General features: G+C 37.6%; 1 protein-coding gene across 4 annotated transcripts in view; it reads right to left on the bottom strand.

Moving 5' to 3' along the window:
* The window catches only part of NKAIN3 (sodium/potassium transporting ATPase interacting 3), a 333,546-nt gene that overhangs the window by 160,287 nt on the left and 151,109 nt on the right, over positions 1-22,150 (bottom strand). For all 4 annotated transcript variants that reach the window (XR_010347042.1, XM_064387416.1, XM_064387428.1 and 1 more), the window contains exons 2-3: positions 17,503-17,640; positions 8,323-8,403 (exon numbers count right to left, since the gene is read on the bottom strand). Coding sequence is in view for 3 of the 4 variants with exons in the window: in XM_064387416.1 (XP_064243486.1) it covers positions 8,323-8,403; positions 17,503-17,640 (219 nt within the window). In the remaining variant the exon portion in view is untranslated. The remainder of the gene's footprint in view (positions 1-8,322; positions 8,404-17,502; positions 17,641-22,150) is intronic.

Genomic DNA, 22,150 nt, shown 5'->3' with positions numbered 1-22,150 from the left:
ATAAGTATACTGCTTTACACACAGGTCAAATATCTCTACACATCACTCACTCATCTCATAGTTAGAAGTTGCTGGATAGGCAGCAGATGTGGTTGATCTAATGTCTAAACAAGAATACGATTAAAGAAATAATCAAAATATCTTTCACTGTTGTTTTATCAGAAGGGATCACATTTGCAAAGAAGAAAATGAAATACCAGCAACAGCCTTCCCATTTCTACAAAAAGAGCATAATGATCACTATAAAGCATATCCAAATATCAAAAAGTAGATAAAATAACCCCCTGAGTAATGAGATCTAGGTTCACCCTTACCTGCAGACAAGTGTGTCATACTTGTTTACAACCAAACCATAACTCAGGGAAATTTCATTTTCTCACTCCATGAGCAATTCAACTCATTTCAGAAACACAAGATTAGAATAGATGACTCGATGATCCTTCTTGCTCTTGTATTCTCTCATTCCTTATTCTGTATCTTCTTGGTTCTTCATGCAATACCCATGACATTTTCAGGCCTTTTGCCATGGGCTTGGGACGCAAACCCTAGGTAGGCAGGATTTTCCCTCTCTGCATCTCTAGGCATTGCAGCATGGATTCCTGAATCACAGGAATGCTTTTTCATATCCAACAGTCCCATTGGAGAAATATTGCAAGCAACATGAGTTACTTACCTCCTTGCCATAAGCCAACATTTAACGGGGTTTTGTTTCCTTTTAAAAAACTTTAAGATCCTAGAAATTAAACCAATAAACTCAAACAAATATGACTATGATGTTTGTATTAATAAATTTACATGTGCAGCTCTTAGCTAAGCAGATATATCACATGCATTATTCCCAGAGTCATTTAATATTAATGGTATTAAATGGATTATTAAAAAAACCTCCACAGAGATATAACCTCAGTTAGTTAAACCAGTGAAGAAGATGGTAACCTCCACTCCAGATATCAACATTAGAATTTTGCATTCATTAGGGGTTATAAAAGAAAACCAGTTTTGATTGAAACACCTATTTTAATGATGCTCATTGCATATAATAAATTGAACCACTGTAAATGTCACCTGAAAGGATATAAAATTCAATTTTTGCACCATCTGGAATGTACTCCTGATTAAGTTGTTCAGCAATGTGATTGTATCACCTAAACAAACTAATTAACATCAGAATGACACATTTTGCAGTTTCACTGGCATTTATCTGTGTCCCATTTATTCTATGTAAGTTCTTTCCCAGAATGACCTTATGCTCACATAGTGCCATGAAGCTAGTACATGTTAATTCTCTTTTCAAGAAGAAGCACATTTTTCATTTGACCTTACACAATGTGACACCTTTACACAGTAGAGTAAAACAGACTGAACAACAAACTTGTTTTGGAACATGAAATCTGGAACACCAAAGTCTCTTCAGCTAAAGAGCCACAAAGTCTCCTCAGCTACAATAGATTCACACATTTTTGCTCTTCAATTTCCTTCTTTTGCTTTTCATTTTTTTTGTTTAAGGGAGTAGATATTAAGTCATCTTTTGTAAGTCACCTTTTTTGTCTGAGAAATTTAAATTGCAAATAAAAAGAAAATTCTATTTTCCATAGTTTCATCATTGTGAATTCACAGCTCATAGCTAATTCTTCTCTAACTTTTCATAGAAAGAGTCATTGTATTCTGTGCAGAAACTACCAGACACATTTTCTGCTCCTACACATACTGGTGTCAGCCTAACACAACACCAAAAAATACTGTTTGCAAATACCATTGAAAGGCACCCCAACACCATGTTAATCTATGATTAACGGTACCTAACACCAGCCAAGGCCAGAGCCATTATTCTGAAGTGCTGAAATGTTGTTTCTGTTCCATATTACACTGCATAACTTCATAGTAAATTGGTTTCCGGTTTCATTGCCAAAGTAATTAAAAATTCAAAAGGTTGCTGTTTGAGCAGAACATTATGGAAAAGTATTAAATACAATTGAACCTGGAGATTATTTCTTTTTATAGTGAGAGAGCAGCAGGATGGGAGGAGCAACTTGAATAAGGAAGGTCATATTAGAAGTTCATATTTTAGCATACACATTTCAGTGGAGCTTCTCCTGGAGGAAAGGACACAAGGAGAACTAAAAAGAGAGAACTGTTTCTAAAAACTTTTTAAAAAAACCCAAAAAATTACTTCTGAGAGCTGGTTCAAAGAAAGGGTGAAGGGAGCTAAATAGATTGTACGATGTGAGCGTTAAAACGTATATTTGGTCTGGTTTTGCTTTATATTATCTTAATTCTATTTACTGAAGTACTATTTAATTAGCATTCCTCCTTTTTTAATCTCAGAGAAGATTATGGAGCATTAAAAAAAAAATTTACATCCTTTGGGAATAATAAGGTTGAGGAAGGAAAAGAAGGTGAGAGGGTCCAAACCTCAAAGAAACAAACCCAACCTTTTCATCAGGTTTAATTTCTGCAAGTTGAATTTTACTAGTGTATATGCTCAGAAGAGACTATATTTAACTACTACTATAAAATTAGTAATTTGTAATGTCTAGAAATTGCAGAAGGCCTACAGCCACATCCAGTGCATGATCCGTTATTGTGCACATCTCGGCTGGTAGCACCTGATGACATCACCTGGAGCAAACAAACACACAGTAGTGAGGAGAATTAGAAGTTAAGGGTGTGTAGTTTCCCAAGAGAGATGGTGATCAAAAGGATGTGATGATGAATAAGAGGTGTGTGGGAAGAAATTCTCAGTTGAGCTGTACATGAATGTATACACTATGTTCAACAGTGAAGAAATGCACTGTTATCACTCTTTGCTCTCAGTGAAGGCAGTGATTTGTGTTCAACTGAAAATCCATCAATTGAACAGATAGCACATGAGTTTTGTCTGTAACAGAGATCTAATCTCTACCAAGAGTGAGCAGCAATGACAGTGTTGCCTCCCTCTTGTTGTCACACAGCTGAACAGTAAAACCCAACTTGTGCACACCCAAAACTCACTGTCAGCCTCCCAGGAGACTTCACTAGGATCTCCTATCTTCTGTGTCCCCACACACTCTCTGGGGAGAAAAGCCAGAAACACCTCAAGCTCCCCAGCTGGAATAGCAGTCATGATGAAATGCTTAAGACTCTTAATTAAGATGAGGTTTGGAGTCTTCAACTTCAACAATTTTTTGAATTTAAACACTTCTACCATAAACCATCCTTGGACACTCGCTTGGAGCTTTATTTTGACGGAGGCTTGTTTCTATAGATCAAAAATAGTGCAGTAGAAGAGTGATCCATTACTGAGGCTTTGTAACAGCTTTAAATCCTCTTCAGTGTCCTTATTATTAAAATGCTTCTCCTGACCTCCAAACAAATCTTTTTTGCCACATGCTCAGCAGATTATTTCTTGCTCTTCTTCCCAGTGGATATGAAAAAAAAAAAACCTTCCTCCACATAAAAGTCACTTACATGTGAGTAGATGCAGAATGACCTATCCTCTGCTTAGACTGAGGAAGTCCTTTATCCTCCATCTATTGATTTTCCATACTGGTTTTATGGATGTTGCCAACTTTGTCCCTGAGCTTTTTGGAGTGGGTAATTCTGTGGAGCTAGTTGCGATGGTAATTAAACAAAAATAACGGTGCCTGTTTTATCACTTACATCAGCACAAGTTAGAAAGAGAATCACTTTTTCTTTCATATTGCTAATGTAAATTCAACCAATGCTCTCATTTCACATTAAAGAAAAAGACACAAGCCCCAGCAAACACCATAACATCTCTATTAATACAAATTAGCTTTGGTTCTGAGCTTAACTTACTCCATTTGAGATGATTAGATATAATTGCAGAACAATTAAGGATTGACTGACATGCACCAGACGGAATAAATTTGATTTCACAAGTAGCCAGTATAAAGTTCACATAATTAACTCTCATTCTGACATACAACATTTTGTTTGGAAAAAAGCACTAGGTTTCCAGACTCTCAGCATTTTAATAAGTGAATGATCAGTCCATTTTTTACTTAGATGGAAGAAATCATTACTTTTGTCAGATAATTCTATCCTCCAACTACAGATCCATATAATAATTTGGCCTACAAATTATTCTGTCTCCAGCTTAATAAAGCTGGATGGGAGCCCTACAAACTTTGATCATCCATTGACCAAAGTAAACAGTACTAGGAAAAACACATGAAAAAATATTGTTTTATTAAATGACATAAGCAAAACTTCCTTCGGCTCCAGGAGAAAGGCTAATGAAGCCAGTGCCACAGGCACTCAGAGAGCTCACATTCACTATGTAAACCTAAGGACAAGATAACAAACATAAGCTGTTCAGAAGTAGCTTCCTACTGAATATATGAGTGTGTGTCAGGCAAATCCTTGGCCAAAAAATTAGAAGTGTCAGTTGAGACAGGGCTCAATTTGAGAGTAAAACTTAAATTCAGAATGAGGAACGGTTCACAGCAAAGAAGCATGTCATGGGAAAGACATGCAGGACAAGCAGAAATATCCTAGAAAAAGAAAAGAGCTCATCAATGTTTCCCAGCTGCTTAGGTAAGGCATATGAAACAACAGGAAAGGTGTACACAATACAACAATGCTGCTATGCATTTACCAAATAAAGGTTTTAACACATGGAAAGAAATGCCAGCAACTCAAATACAAAAGCAGTAGAAAAAAGGTCTATAAAAAAAAATTTGGATTAACAAATGATAAATGCAAATGAATACAGCTATTTTCATATTGGATCTGAAATACCTGAGGGACGTAACAACAGAATTAATAACAGTGCATTCTAAACAGATGAAGACTCCTTCGTACAGGAGTCCATAACACTATGTATTGCTGCAGATGGAGGGCTGGCTTACACACATTAGAAATTATGTGTGTACATATAAAACTTCAGGAAAACAGTTTGTATTTTTGTCTAGATGCTTTAATGCCTATACTCTGGAATGTGTTGGAACTTAATTTCATTTCAAGACAGAATGAGATCAAAACAATTAATGAGCTTATGCATGGAAGTAACAAGCTGTCATCCTGCAGTGAAGAATTAAAAGGTCATGTTATAATAACAGCTTTGTTTATCTCTTATGGAATGGTTAACACTAAAAATTATGTTTCCAATTTGAGAAAAGTAGTAATTGAAAAAAGACAGGCAAAATTCACTTATTTCATATGGGTAGTTTCACTGCTGCTAAAATCAGAAAAAATGAATACAAATAAAAAAGGTGTATATAGGTATATTTATTTTATTTCTAATCAAATACAATTTCTTTAGCCCTGAAAAAAGCATTACAATTTTATTTGTGCATCTGTAACATAAGTGAAGAAGGATCTTGACCTCTATGTTGTTTATAAGGCAGTTAAAGTGGAAACAGTTGCTCATTTGATTTCTACTAACAACAGCAGCTGTGGGAGAGCTGTGTTTATTTCCCTTTGGCACCCAAGATGACTTGAATCTATATCATCCTTTTCCCAGGAGACTGTCCTAATCACCATAGTGTAGTTATTGGAGGGTGCTTAGTTTATCAAGAAAATTATCATTGAAGGTAATTGAAGGGAAAATGTTTCAAACCTTCACAGTAAACAGGCCTATATTACCTATTTCCTTTTTATTCTCATTCAAATTTTTCATTACCTGCAGTGGAACTTTCTGGAAGAATTCAAACAGTGAATATTCAAAGGAGATCCTCCTCCCCACTTCAGAAATATCTGAGCAAAATTTTAGCAGTGGTAGGTTTCCACAATGACATTTCAAAAGTCTGTCTGCACTGTATGCATGGTCCATGGGAAGATATTGAATTAAAATTACCATTTATTATTGTACCAAGTTAGATTTTCAGAAGCATTCATGATTGAAGTCTTAATTAACTCATGGGACGTCAACCAAGAGCTAACTCATTCTGGTCAGAGCAAATGCAAACATGGAACTGCTTAAAAACAAACAAGCCAACAGAAATCAGTCACCTGCCAGACAGCATTACAATTTTCACTGATAGAATGTCAACAGAAGTTTAAAATTGTAATCAATCTGTATTCATTTCAGAGATATAGTTTCTTTTTCTTTCTTGAATGGAAAATGAGAACAATAGGAAGAAAAAAAAAGTGAATATTGCCTGCCAAGATTTCAATGCCGAATAAACAACCATACTTGGAAATCTTATTAACAGTGTTTGATTTCCCAGCCACACTAATGTGCTCTGATAACAGCACTTCTCTATCATGTCTGAAACACAGGAACAAATTCATGGAGGAAATGATGAATTTTTTCAACTATCGTATTGGATAAAATATGGGTCCCAATTAAATTTGGTGTGACATATTAACCAAATAATAAATACCTAGTATTTTATACATGTGGGGCAAAAAGTCTCTTGATGGACTCATCATATCTGGCAAAATTTTCAGAAAGACAAATAAATAGACCCAAAATACCATGATGTACTGAAAAAGTTTCTTAATTATATCATTGCTAAGTTGGTTTCGATACTCATACCTTCGGCATAATTTATACTAGAGCAGTTAATTTCCACAGTAGTAATTTTATGTCTATTACCTTGTTGAGAAACAATTTTTAAATGTAATTATCTTGGAGTAAACAAGACAAAAGTTCCACAAAAATACTGAGATTAACCAAAGCATACCCTAATAAAAGGGAATTTTGTCAACTGCCAGGTAGTGTTTTTGCTACTATTTCTCTGCATTGTGATTTGTCATGTTAAGTAAGAAGAGCAAAAAGTGAAACACAGAAGTGAAACTGGAAGATGAAGGATTTAAATTCAAACCTGCTGATTTATAAACCTCTTAACTCAGCATATGAGAAGAATTAATTGCAAAAAAATTCAAGGGTCACACTAAAAGCTTTGCTTCACTTCCTAGGCCCTTAGATAAATATTTTACTTACATATAAAATATAATAGTCACTAGAAAAACAGACATGACCCAACTAAATAAAAGTATACAAACTCTTTGTATCATAAGAATCAACAATTATTTGGCTATTCATTGTTTCTATGTGTTGCTCTTCTCCTAATCTAATAGATTTTTAAGTCAGAACATACCATGAGGATCAGTAATTTTGATCCTCTATGAAGTGTACTAATTTCTTTATCAAGCCTGTAACTTCTCATGAGCTACATAATTGAAGGAAAAATAAACTGCAGCTTTTCATTATGAAATTTTATCACCAAAGGAACCTGTGACTGAAAGTTTACATTTAAATGGAATTTCTACTGAGTAAATTAAATCTTATTTCTTATTAAATTGGTTTCATCAGTTTTCTGTTTGCTGTCAACCAAAAGCTAGGAATCCTAGCTTAATCCTAGCAAGTGCATAGTTCATAAATGTTCCACTCTGAAATGAGTGGAGTAAACAAAAATGCACAGGATGGGTCAGGTTGGAAGGGACAACAGTGGATCATCTGGTCCAACCTCCCTGCACAAGCAGGGTCTTCCCAGAGCACATTGCACAGGACTGCATTCTCTGAAAGCATTGCATGAATTAACAGTGATGCAGTTCAAATCGCTAAATCTGCAACCAGTAACAGTGACATTTATTCTGTTAATAATGCTGGGATCAGCATGTGCCATGGGCATATTGTGCCTGGAATCATTTAAATGTGGTAAATGTGGTTAACCAAGATCTGCATCATCTGGAGGATAAAAACCAGCAGGTGTTGTGTGAAATTCCCTGCATACACAATACTGAGTGTAACCTATGCTAACCTAAGTGCTACCTTGAACGAGCACGCATCTCTTGCTGTGCAATTCCAGCAAACATTTCTGCTCTAATCAGAGGACTGAATAAAGAATTAGTGACCTAAAACACTGAGTGTCATATAAAGGAAAGTTTTATTCAGATGTGACAAAAGTCACCTTTTGCCATTTGTTCTTTTTTATAAAGAATTAACATTCTCACTGTGAGATCAATTTGCTCAGCAAGTTATCACATTAACCTTCTTAGTCATTTTCTTTCAAAGCAGTCTTGGAAGTTCACATTTTTTATATACACTTGAAAATTCAACCAAAATGACACTGCCTGTTTTTCAACAATCAAAAAGGACCTCAAATTTACAACTGAATAGCTTCCCACCTCGGGATGGTACTTCAGAAGGCAGCTGTAATTCAGATTCATTGCATTCATGTACTTCAAACCTGTGGCTATTTACAAGCAGGGAGAAGTTCAAACATTACAGTTCTTGTTGGAGGGAAACTGAAGATCAAATTGTATGTTCAAACAACCACATTTTTCCTGTGTGTTTGCAGTTTTTTGAAATCTGAAAGTGCTGCTGTTGAGACACCCTCCCATAAATCTGAAGAAGGGTAAGTGACCTACCTTAGAAAGCCCGCCTACTTCCAAGTAGAAGCAGATAATGAAAACATTCCAGGTGACCCACAGGGCAGTCCACACGGTGTACTAAACACAAAGCCAGATGACAGCAAAAAAGAGAGAAAAATAAAATGTTAAGATGAAACGACTTCATACTGAGCAGATCAATAATAAAAACCTGATATCAATAAGCATTGTTCTTCTGGGAACAGCCAAGAACAAAGAGTTCAGAAAAGGAGCTCCCCCTGCAGAAGTCCCCTAAGAACCATCGGAAATTACAAATTCAATATTCATTGCTGTACTAAACAAATACCAATAAAACAGATTTATTCTTTACAGTTTTACACTGTCCTACTGATATCAATTAATTCTGACTGGTTTTGGGACACCTCTGAGTAATTTTTAAATCATAATTTAGCTCTCCTAAAGGAAATTTCAGATTAGCAAAACACCTTAAATAAGTAAATATTATTGAAACAATATTTAAATATTATTAAGAAAGGTACAAGAAAAAATCCCACCACCAAAAGACCCAGAAGATCTCTTGATCTGATAATTTAGATTTTTTTTCTTTTTAGGCAAATAGGTAAAGTGTAAATCTGATCTCTTGAGAGCCTTTCACAGTAGAAGGTACTTTATTACATTAAAATTAGCTACTACTTCTCCAAGCCTTTTGCCATGAATCTGGTCCTGGGTTCTCAAGCATCATACTGAACTCATACAGCACCCACAGCATGAATGGGACATTAATTCATCTACTTCAAATCAACTTTTGCATTTTACCTGTCAGCACAACAGACTGGCACCATTTCTTTATGGATGCACTGTTTCCTGACACACGACTGTGCCCTATTCCCAAGGAGCTCCCCAGGCACTCCACCTCAGGAGCATCTCACCCTAATGGGCCAAGTGTCCACGCAGCCACGCTGGAGCTGCATCCACTGGAACAAATGCAGCGAGCAGCAGCACTGCCACTTCAAATTTACACACTTGGAGCCTTCACAGCAGAGAACTGCTGCTAAGAGCTTTGCAAGTCTACTTAGCTGTGGCCAGATAAGGATTAGCACCTATGGTTTTCTTCAATCATTAAAGCTCCACATACTGAACTACAATGCATTGCACAGGTGCCATCGGTTTGGCTTTCTTGGGCAGTTTTGGGTTTTGTTCCCCTTTTAGATCCTCTCCCTGTCATGTACAATGAAAGGTTCAGGTAAAGAGGATTGAACTTTTTCCCCTCCTTGATTACTCCCCCCTGAATAGGGCCATTTCTGTACATCAAAAAGGTCAACTGCTTTAATATAATTTCTTCTGAGGTATGTAGGTAGTTGGGCAATGGTCAAAAAAGTAGAACACTAAGAACCAAAATAAGAATAACACTCCTGGGCCCTTTCCTCTGTCTCATAGAGAAGGGCAGTGTGGCAGGTGAAGGCTGGAATATTATAAAATAGAGAAGCCTATTGTGGTCTGTGAGCAATATGAGGTATGTACTGTCCATATGACTAACCTAGAGTATACTACGTTTTATTACATTTGTTGACTTTGTAGTAACTTGATGCCATCATCCACTACTGATTTTCTAACATTTATATTCAGAACATTACGTGCAGAGAGTTCAAAATTAATGAACAACTCATGCAATCCCAGTTGCATGTAAAAAGCAGAATTTAGACTATTTGGGAGTATACTCCTTTTTAAGAAATAATTTTTTATCTCTCTGTGAACTAAATCTGTCATCACAACAAAAGGAATTCTATTTGATCTTCCACTCCAAACCAAATCTGTTAATGGCCTCATTCTGTCCCATGGGCATCAATGCTGCATTGTGCAGGCAAAAACTGTCAGAGCCTGCTTCCCCAGGCCAGGCTATGCTGCTTTACAGTTATGACCAGTTTGGCTCCTGCTGCACCATGAGGATTACTGAAAGAGAAGTGCAGGTGCAAAGCAGGTGTGCACCTCGAAACCCAGATGCTGTATATGGACAGGCTTTTCCTACACTCTCACTGATCTGCAGAGATCTAAATTTGAGCTCCTTTTGCTCTGTAAACATAACAATTACATTATATTCAGTAATCAGTACTACATAATTTTTTTTAAGTAGGAAAGTTATTGTCTTCTTGGATATTCAAGGAGCAAATTCCTTCCTTGCGTAGTTTTCTAGGTATTTGAGGAAAGGTTATAAGAGAGCAAAGGCAAGAAAACAAAATTAGGAAATGTCAGAATTTGGGTTGTGCAAGCAAACTTAATTTTTCTATTTTGTGGCTATATTGCAGCAATACAATCCAAACATTAGTAAAATCATCATAGATATATTTTTATTTTAAAAGATCTTACCACCCCCAACACATTTTATGAACAGCTATCTCAATACTTCTTTTCTCCTTGTGGCTCAGACCTTGTTCTGAAGACAGAATATTAATTTCCTCATGAGGTTTACTAAGATGCTCATCGCTGTAATATGTGAGAGCTGCACAAACATTAACTAATTTATTTTATGTTATAAGAGAATGATACAGCTCTCAGAATACAAATGATGTTCTGATACATGCAGAGATTACATTCAGAAGTATTCATACATTATAAGCATCCAACTTGAGGTCCTTAAGAGTTCATTTTTCAGAATGCTTGAGGTTATACACTCACTTTATAAACTCAGTGTTCAGCTCCCTGTGGCAGAACATGCAGCACTTGTGCAAATGAGACCACAAGGTCTCAAGACAAGAATCCAGAATGCAAGGGGAAAGCAAAGCATGTGACAGGTTTTGTTAAAGTCACTCACTTTGTGTCAAAATAGTTTTCAGTGGTTGAGAGCAGAGATAAAACTCAGCTACTCAGCACAGCCTTCACAGCAAAAACAATCCTTTTTTTCTTGATAGCATGTGTCTTATTCTTTCCATTGTCTTCTGTTTTCAGAACATCAGGTTTCTATTCTACATCTGTGATCACCAGAAAACCCCCAAACGTCTATCCTCTCTACTGAAATTGAGGCAAAAATATAAGAATTAGTAGGGGTCTATCTAGTTCAAATCTGCAAATATATAAAAGAATGATAGTAAGACTGCACAGAAGGGCTTTAAAAGCAACTTTTCTAACATTTTGAGTGTTTCTTTATTTAAAAATTTTAATACTTTTTGGCATTATATGCATTGAGTAAATTTATATGTATATAGCTTTTAGTTAAAAAAAAACAAAAACAAAACCAAGCAATATTCCATTATGTGGCATCACACTAACACGTGCTTCAGTCATGTTATACCTTAAGAAAAGTGTTACTTTTAGATTCATGATGCAGATTTCTTATTTTTGCTATCAGAGCAACAGTCCAAATTGCCATCCTCTGTCTCAAGGGACATGTCATGCATGCTGGCAATTTTCTCTCAGTGTGGGAATGGTCAAGGTCTGAGACATCAGGTCCACACTAACCCTCAGGTTTCACTTCTCTCCCAGGCACCTAACCTGTTTCATGATCTGACCTGCCATTTACCCTTTCTCACTCTGTGTCCTGAACATTATCCTGCCCATCCTGCTGGGTCTGCTCACTCTCACTTCCCCAAACCCAGCAATTCCTGCCTAGTCCTTTGGCCACCCACATTCCCAGCACCCCAGCTCAGCTGGCCTCATAGTCAGTGTCACAACCCTCACCACATTTAGCATGAAAAAGGAATTTTCCACACAGGCTGAATCAAAAATAAGAGTTTGTATTTTTATTTTTTATCCCAAATGATGCACCACTTAAGAATCGCCTGGACATTTTTGTAACAGCTCCCTTCTAGAGGCAGGACCTAGGACAAGGTCATAATCCTTGCTTATTTCTCCCCATGATGCACTACATTTTTTTCTTGCTCTTGGTCTTTTGCACTAATGATTGTATGAGGTATGAGGAAGTATCTGAAGTCCAATAAAGTGGAGGGAGTACTCACTCAACCTTACAAGTTAACCATCTATTAAATATCCCCTTTCATAATATCAGCCTCTCTACAACAGTGAGATTTGACTCTACAACCTCTTGACTCTAGAATCTAATTTAAAGCAATACAGAGATACATTTCATATATCAGAGAAATACAAATATCTCTAGGTTAAAACAATTGCATTGGATGGACACAATGTCACAAGAACAACTGTTTAAGGAAAATAAAAAATAGATTTTTTTAAGTTTGAATATTACAAGGATTCTGGGATAAGTTTGGCTTTAGTGAATAAACTATCTCGAGAGTATATTTAAATCTGAAGTGCAGCAGCTACTCTGACAGTGTCATTCATGGCATTAGAGGGAATGAATGTTTGCTCGAGGATACTTCAAGGGAAAGGAGCAACCATTGAGCTGTGAAATCATTCCCCTGTAATACCTGGCATCAGTACTTGCAGAGCCTTGTTAGGCATATTTATGAAAGATGGCAAGGGAAGTGACATAAATCAGCACGATGGAGCAGTAATAACACAGGACTTACCAGGAAGGATAATCAACAAGTAATATTGGAAACCTAAATATTTCACATGTGTTTTCACTGTCTGTATCACATTTGCTTGAATATGGAATAAAGTATCCTGAACGGCCTTTCTTCTGCTGTTCTGGCTTTTTGTTTGTTTGGGGTTTTTTTTAAGAAACTCTTTCCTGGATTTTCAACTGTATCCATTGCCTATATAACATATTATTTAATGGAATACTTTAAGACAAGTAAAGCAGAGATATCCACCATAGATTCTCCCTATTTATATGTATTATTTTAATCCTTCACTATTTATTAGCACTTTTTTTTTCAGCTTTGAGCCTGGCTTTTGCCATTTTAGCTATATGACTCATCATTCAGAAGCCTTTTGAAGTCCCATATCAGAAGCAGCAGAGGGAGAAGATCCCCAGCTTCAACAACTATCCTGTCATCATCATTAATCAATTTTAACAGCCTGAAAATCTTGCTGGTGGTAGCAAGATCTGTAAAGAAAGGAAAAGAATGAACAAGGAAACAGATCACAGCAGAGCTCAGGAGCTTCATGACAAGAGTGCAACAGCATAGTTAGAACAGAAACTCAGCTGTTTCTTTCTTCTTTGCAAATGTTTGGGTAAGTCTCAAATGAGCTAATGTGGGAAAATTAGGAATCAGCTCTGCACTTTTATGCCCCCTGGGAACTTTGCACAGATTTAATTCAGTCACAAAATATTCAAATACTGAAAATAGCACATCCGCTTAGTGACAGGACAAATTGTTCACAACATTCATCTAAATTACTAATTAATACAAAACCTATTAGAAATAATTATTGGATTTAAACTAATTAGGACACTTGGCGTCAATGTTGTCACTCTCTCTCTCTCTCTGTGTTCTAAGCTCTGAGGACTTGGTATTTTAAGTATGAGCAAGTGAAATTCCAGATTTATTTCAGAATCACCACCCATATAGTCCTGTAGCTGAGGAACTGTATACAGTGAACATGAACCACTATCTTTAACTACTTGGAAAAGAATTCTATTCAACAGAGATGCCTCATGTATCAGCCACTGCATGGCAGTTCTTAGATAGTGAGACTTTTTGTCTGGTAGAAAACTCTCACAACAAATTTTATATCACTCAAACTAATTTCTTTATTCAGACTATTGATTTGCAATGACTATAGTTATGGTGCAGCTTATGTGGTCACTAAGTCCTAGTGAAAAACTGGCCATACTGGGGTCAATGGCAGCGGAAGGGTCAAAAGCATGCAACTGCTATTTTTTTGTCAGTTTCTATTGCAGCCCTCACTGAACTTCTTGGCTCTATGTACTGGCAACAAAAGCCTTCTCAATTGTGACTGCAGAAGCACTCTCTTATTTGACTGCAGTATAGATGTGCTTCAAACTACAGCCCTACATGTATTACATTTATTCACTTACTTTCCCATTCCTTACATTTTTCAGAATTTGAGTAGACTGAACATGACATACATAGCATAAGATGACAAAGTGAAAGCTTTTTTGTAACTTCACTTATCAGGGAAACCTTCAGGCACAGACTTCATTGCACAGAAGACAGATTAAAAAACATTCTCTTGAGGTTAAACAATGGCTCTAGAGTTGGTCAGCTGAAGTCAAGATCACCATCAGAGTATGACAGATTATCATAAGGACAATTTGTATGCACACATGCCAGATTAATTTTGTAGACACAGTTTACAGAAGTAAACCATTTTATCTGACATGATTCTCTCTTTACTTCAGTTTTTTAATACTGTGATGGGATCATCTGCATTAGTGAAGCTGATTTCCAGGGAAGTCTTCTGGAAAAGACAATTGATACTAAGCATAATTTTCTTGAAGCAATTAGTTACTTTTCCAGTTAAACTGGATTAAACTTAATCTAAATCAGAAAAGTACACAAAAGTACATAAAAGCATGACTCAAAATACTTCTTCAGCCACAGACACAGTACCAAATTCTTGGGATGCTAACCACTAAAAAATACAGGTGTTTGGATGTGGTTGAAAGTGGACCTATGAACACAGAAGGCCATGAAGCTTCTCCATAAATTTGAAGCCTAATTCACTACTCAGAGCCTTGCTAAGAATCTCTCTGCACTGCGTTTAATACTGAAATTCAGGACACTACTGAAGGTTTGCATTAAACAGACTTTAAAGACAGCATTAAAAGTTTAGAGGTGGACTGTCACTTTTGCCTGAGTGAATACAGCCAGTATACATCTGGCACTGGTAGGGGTCTTTACTGTCAGTGTCACTGACTCCTTCTGGGGCTTCTGGGGACAGTGGGCAAAGATAAATGGTGGTTGGCACAGCCCTAGGAAGCCCAGCTTCTGGGGAGCATGTGTTGAAGATCCTCAGGCTGTGCTCCACAAGAACTTAAAGCTGGTGTAACCCTGCACTGCTGTGGAAAGACCCCATGCGCTTTTCTCCTTCCTCTGGCTAATTTTTGCCATTTCCCCTCTCCCATCTTCTGGAACAAGCAAAGCACATCAAAGAGCTCACCCAGACTTAACACCAGTAAAGAAAATAGCTGCTTTTAACCTGGATCTGCTCTGGTTTGACAGTTTACCAAGTGGTCAAACTGTGCTGGTGCAAACAGAGGAACAGCACAGGGCCTGAAGGCAGCAGCTGAGCAAAGGCAGTTTTGCTTATGCTTGCTTGAGATATTCACTGAATTCAACCTGAGGTCAAGGCTAGGCATGAGGCTGAACTGACGAGTTTGGAGTTAGCAACAGAAGAAGTCTTGCAACTCCTCCTTTCTCCTCCACCTCCACATTGCTGTTCATAAACATGCAGTCCCAATTCCTGCCTTATGCCAACCTTGACAACCATTGGAACCTCACAGACTGGATTCAGGTCACCAGCTGTGCAAAAAAATCTACACTTTTTGCTAGGTTGGTTTTCTGACAGCTTAGAAATGGAACTGATTTCCTGACAGATCCAGTTAACTGCTGCCAGAAGTGGGGGAGAGAATTTGGGGAAGTGTTCATCAGGGAACAGTGGGAGCAGGGAGACATGACAGCCACCCTATTCTGCTGGTGTTGAGTGTAAGGTCAACTACAGACACCTCGTGTTACAGACTCCCTTCAGACTTCAGGATTTGTCTCAGACTAATCCTACTGCACTGTAAACCCTACGTTAGACAGGATATAATCACAGATTGCTCAGAGAGGTGGTGATGGGATGAAGAAGTGGGTAATCACAGAACATTCTGAGCTGGAAGGGACTCACAGGAATCATCAAGTCCAGCTCTTAACAGAATGGCCCACACAAGGATCAAATGTGTGACCTATGGCATTATTAGCACTGTACTCTGACCAGCTGGGCTCTAAAGCCTTGATCTTCCCCAGTAATGAGTACTGGCACCTGCTGTAGCTAGAGCTCCTAAATATATGCTTAAAGATCAATCAGAATATGAGTTCAGTTAAAGCAACACAAAGTACCTTGCTAGGGAAGTGTTTCTTTAATTATGAGTTTTCTACCTCTACTTTAAAATAACTTTTGTATAGCCCAAAATGTTCAATTACATTGGAAAAGATATAGAAACAGTCAACATCTGTTGCGTTTCATTTGAAAATTTAAACAGAGCTTGCATCATTGAACAGCAGTAATGAACCTGAGGGGCAAGAAATTTCGTAGTAGTGTTGCACTTCAGACATGAATTTCCCACATAATTTTACAGATGCTTACACTCGCTTCTTATGTATAAAATGGAGAGCATGAAGCAGAAAGGTGAGTCATCAATTCATGGACACCCAGTTCTTCAACCACAGATAAGAGATAAAAGAGCTATTTTTTATATCAATCCATTTTCAATTCATTATAGACAGCCTGTAAGTTTAGCTAACATGAGTATAATCTTGGATGCACTTTTGTTCACTTTTTCATTTAAGACACAACAAAGAGTTACAGGATTCCAGGCTTGACTAGAAAAGATGAAGCTTTTTAAGTATTTGTTTAACGAGTTTCCTCCAGCAGACATTTATTTCATTCCTTTGTGAGGAAAAAGATAACTTTAGCCTCTTAAAATCCATTACTGACAACACAACCAAAATGTTCCAAATACAGCCATTACCAGGTAAGGACATAATATTCTTATATTCAAAAATGAATGTGGGGGAGGAACAGAGATTTTTTTTCTGTTGGCAGTTTACTTCACAGCTTTGAAATTTCTTTTTATTCCTGGCTATATTGAGAGAATGAGAAAAAACAACTGAGAAGCTTCAATTTACAAGCATCAGAGAGAATTTACAATAATTTAGGGTCAAAGCCATAAATACAGGTCTTGACAAAATTACATGTAAGTGAGAAGGAGACTTCTTTGGAACCCATGGGTCACAGGACCAAAGAAATTTCTACAGTTATTGCTCCTCTCTGCTTAAGAGAAAGATGTAGTCAAATATAACTTAGCCATTGCAATTTTTTTTATAATCATCATCAATTCTGCTTGTCTGTTACAAAAAGAAGAACAGTTTGTACTTTATTTATTTACATAGTCTAATTGACTTGTATCATAGTCATAGTTTCAGCAGCACTTTCTCCAGGTTACCTGTTTTTGATCATGTCCAAAATCTCAAAAAAATTCACTTAGTAGTCCTACATTTGCAAAAAGACATGGAGACCTGTACAGTTCCTATAGAAATACCATCTGGTGTTTTGAAACCAAGAAAATTCTGCTTTGTAATATGACAGGTTTTATGGTAAGAAACAAAAAGAAATATAATAAATGAGACTTACCACGACTATATATCGAGGCCTAAACTGGATGGTTCCAAACAAACCCAAAATGACAACTATTATTTGTAGGAAATTGCCAAGGATAGGAGCCCACTGGAAACCCAGGAAGTCAAAGATTTGTCTCTCTAATGCTGCCAGCTGTAATAAAACACACAAACAGAACATCCACTTTTTAATTATGGGTTGGAGAGAACACTTGATATTTTCTTATTTGCACCAGGCTTCACCAGCGAGAGCAAAGCCATGCAAACCATCACGGTCCCTCCCTTCCCCATGTCTTTGTTTACTAAGATTTACTCTCAACTAGACTCGACTGCAAGTTCCTCAGTCTGTTCCTAGAAGCTCAAATGAGCAGAGCAAGCCCAGACAAGTCCCAGACATGGCCACTGTGATCCCAGGTGTTCCTTAATGCAGGAATTAAGGGACACTGTTGGGAGCTCCTGAGACACAGACGTAGGCTCAGGGGGTGAAAGGCAGTAGAAAATGTTGGAAGACCTCAGAGCAAACTGCTCCAAAACCAGCAGCCAAATGAGCCATCTGTGCGCTTCAAAAGCTGCTATGTTACTTTTGGACAACTACAAATCAGAAAGGAATTGTGGCAGCCTAATAGCTCTGCTCCCACTGTCCTCATGGCATTTTGGGTCTGGATTTAGTTGGGTGTGGAAAAGGAGGAAACTAAGAGGCATCAGCCTTCATCTTTGCATCAGCATGTGGTAATTCTGCATTTCTGAAGATTAGACAAAAAAGAAAAACAAAAAAGCCAGATATAAAATTCTTCTGCAAACACATTTGCTACTCATTTTTGACAATCCAATCCACTATGTTGTAAACATAGAAAATCAACTTTCTTAGCAGCATATTTGTTGGAATTTAAACTTAGTTCAATATTTTTTGCAGCTGTAGCAAGATAATATTGAACAGCTAAATAGAAACCTACTGACAAACAACTGAATTTCTGTGCTTGCTAGAATTTATTAACATCTACTTGATTTTACTACATTGTTACAAACCCTAAAATTTACTGAAATATGCACTTACAATACTGAGACAGATGGAGCAAGCATGGCTCTATGAATACCAACCAAAGTATTATCATATGTGGGTATTTCACATAAACCATTTCATTTTACACATTATGGCCAGATTTAATCTTCACCTGCAAGATGAGGCGAGGTGTCACTGAGAGCAGAATCCATTTTTTCTGTACAAAACCCCACCATTACAGCAGACATGAAAACCACATTCTCCATGTTGAGTTTAATAAATATGATAAATCTAAACAATGAAATTAATAAAAGTTGAATCATCAACTTGGTGCAGCTCCTTTGCAATCAGTGAAGTTTTATATAGCTGACTTTTATCAGCAAAACATCTGACCCAGCACATATAAATGAAAAATCACACAGTACAATACAGGGGTGCCCCAAATCCCATGTGCAGGATGGTAAATAAAGAATTTTGAAAGCTCTTTGGCACAGGCAGAACTTACAGTTTATGGCCTAGCAACAACATACTGAGAGTCCTTTATCACATAGGAAGGCATTTATAACATCCATGACCAGAGCCAGAGACTTTTTCATTCCCATTACAAGTGGAAATCTTCTGGGTCAGCAAAACAGCTAAAAAATTCACAGACCACCAGTTTTCAGAGACAATGTGTCTTCTTCCTGAAGCCCTGACATTAGCAAGCAAGCAGAAGATGGGGCTGTCAAATGAGATAAGGATTTTCTTAGTGCCACCTCTGCCCTGACATTCACTGAAAACCCTCCTGCAGCTTTGATCTTCACCTGCACCAAAAAATTGAGTGTGCCCCATCACACTCCCAGCACTGAAGGCAGCTGGCTTAGCATTGTCTCCATTAAAGTGTCCTTGGCTCTGAAACAGAGCAGCTGTGTGCAAACTATACCCTTACCTACTCAAAATGGCCCTTGGCCATGGGTTTCCTCTCTTTGGGAAGACCACTGGTCACAATAACCCTGGTTAATGTGACAGAAAATTCTAATGGTTCACTAACATCCACAATGTCACTGCCTGGCTACTTCCCCGGGCATGAGAATGTGCTGGTGTCAGGAGCACAGAGCTTGCCCAGAGTGGGTATTGAGGAAATTCACACTGTTGGGTCATGGATGCCATTATGCATTTTATGTAGCTTTGAAACATCTAGAGCTATCTGAAAGACAAAAGCCTGCAGCACAGATATGAATGAAGCTGTTTGATATCTGTCCCTCCTTAAACTGACCCTTGGGATAAATTTTCAGATCATCACCTTAAATGCCTGAAAAATGTAATACTGGAACATAAATGAATACAACCACTGCACTTTGCCACCAGACGCATGCTAAAAGGCTTGGTGTTCAGCTCATGCCTAAACTGGATCAGATAAAAAGTTTGTTTTCACGTGCATCTTTCCCAAGCAAGTTCTGAGTACATCCATCAGGCAGGTTTGGGCTCCCACAAAATACTTCAGTGGCCACAAATATATTCCCAAAGATAGGGGTGCACAGGGTATATTCATCATAGACAGAGTTACACATAAAAAAAATTATTATTAGGCTTTCCATGGATTCCTGTGGTTAAGGCACCCACCACAAACAGAGAAATAAAGTTCAATTTCCTCTCCTGCTGCCTACTGAGTTATTCATTCTTCTCCTCCCACTTCCTAGCCATTAGGATACTGAGGGAAAGAGCTTCACTTTGAAGCCGTGTCACAAGCAAAAAAATAAAAATTTGTATTTCAAGAGTCAAAAAGAGAGCACAAGCAGAAACAGGAGGGTACAATCTGTTACCTGTGGCACTTGTACAAAACTGGGAGAGCTGCTTGTGTTTCTGGCCTGCAGGGCTCACTCTTTATTTTATATACAGTGACAGCATGACACCACTGAAGGAGCCCTGGAAGCAGGATGCCAAGCATACAGTACCATTCCTTCCCCACTAAGAAGTGCTTTCACCATCAGGCTATGCAGAGAGACCTTCCTGCACAGCTAAGTCTCATTTATATTGCTCTTGTCACCAACACAGAGTAATTTGTCTCATCCCCAAAGCCCACAGAATACATTAGCAGGGGTGGTGCGGAGGAAGAGGAGAATCTAAAGAAAAGAAAGAGGTAGGAGGCATGTCTTTCCTCCTCAAATTGCTACTCTCTTCTAAATTATAACACCTTGCAGGCAACACAGGCAGAAGTTAAAAACCTAATAATTCATTATCATGGCAGAGGAAACATATTAAATTCTGGTTTTTTTATACCATGAGCAATATGGACTGAATAGAGGAGACATCTGAGTGCTGCTGTTCTTATGTCTACTAAACCCCACAAGAAGCAGGGAAGGCTACAAAGTTTTTAGTTCTGTGCAAATGAAAAAGCAATCCCTAACACAGGCTGTGATTCAGATAATTGATTTGACAGAACTCATCAGAATTAAAGGGAAGAAACAGGCTCTTGTGAACATTTACAGGCTGGTTTTGCACAGATATGAAGAGTCCATACTGTTAATGTTTGCCCAAATCCAAAATTTCTGTGTCTATCAGTGGCTACCAAACTAGCCTAGATTCTGTGAAAGATGGTTTCACTTGGGAGTTAGGTGCATGTGAGTACTTCAAAATGTTACACTAGAAATATTTTGGTTACAGAGAAGCTGTTTTTCTCAAAAAGAATTTTCTTTCTCTCAACAAGAAATTTTGCCACATGAATTTCTAATTTCATCACCATTTTCAGATTCTTCTGAAAACAGCCTAAAAAACTGTAACCTAAAGGGAAGGGAGAGGTTGCCAAAATTAGCTAGCTCAACTTTTTTCATTGCTAGAAGACAGACAATCAGTTTAGTAGGGCAGAGGAGCTCGAGGCTGCAGCTGGGGTATTCTCAATGTGACCGAGGTCCTCTGGGGGTTTACTGTCATACCAGTTCCCTACCAAGTTGAGAAAGGCTGCAGTTCCACTACTTGTGACAACTGAGACAACAAAGTTTGGGACTATTCATAATAAATTGTTGTTTGATACTTTTTTAAATGAGTAACATAGAATTAGAATGAAACCCCAAACATTTCTTGCAAATAAAAGAGAAGAATTTGTTTCAGCAACTTAGATATTAGGTGTATGTTTGTAATGAAACCTATGTCCAGTTGAGTGAAATATTTTCATGAGAACTTATAACGATCTATCAGAGGTGATGGGAACTAACATTTTGTTATCATAATAACACTTGGAAAAGAATGCATGATATTTCTTATTACTGCTGCCAAGGGAGCCCTTTGTTATTTAGTCATCATCATCACTGACAATCTTGTAATGCAAAGTGCAAGACTCGGGAGACCAGGACTAGCAGCAGTAAAAAGCTCTAGTGGGACTGTAGCACTTCACTTAATGAAGTCTTGGGCTTTTACCCCTTTTCACTAAGTCTTCCAAACATTTCCCATTTCCCACTTCCTGCAGAGAAGGCACTAAGCTGCTAGATGGGGTTGCAATAAAGTCACTCAGGGTGAACTTTCTCTTCCAGCCATGCTCAAGCTCTTTTTTATTAAGAGCAGCAAAAACTTCAGGTGAACTAATCTGTTTGAATTCTGAGCTTCTTCAGCTAGAGAGGTCAACCAGATGCACAGCACAATTGGAACCTCCTGAACAGAAAAAAATAGTGCAACAGTGGCATTAATATTT

Source organism: Passer domesticus, chromosome 1 (assembly GCF_036417665.1).
Source record: "Passer domesticus isolate bPasDom1 chromosome 1, bPasDom1.hap1, whole genome shotgun sequence".
Taxonomy (NCBI): Eukaryota; Metazoa; Chordata; class Aves; order Passeriformes; family Passeridae; genus Passer; species Passer domesticus.
Note: the sequence above shows the minus strand (reverse complement) of the source record. Positions and strands in the feature narration are given on the sequence as shown.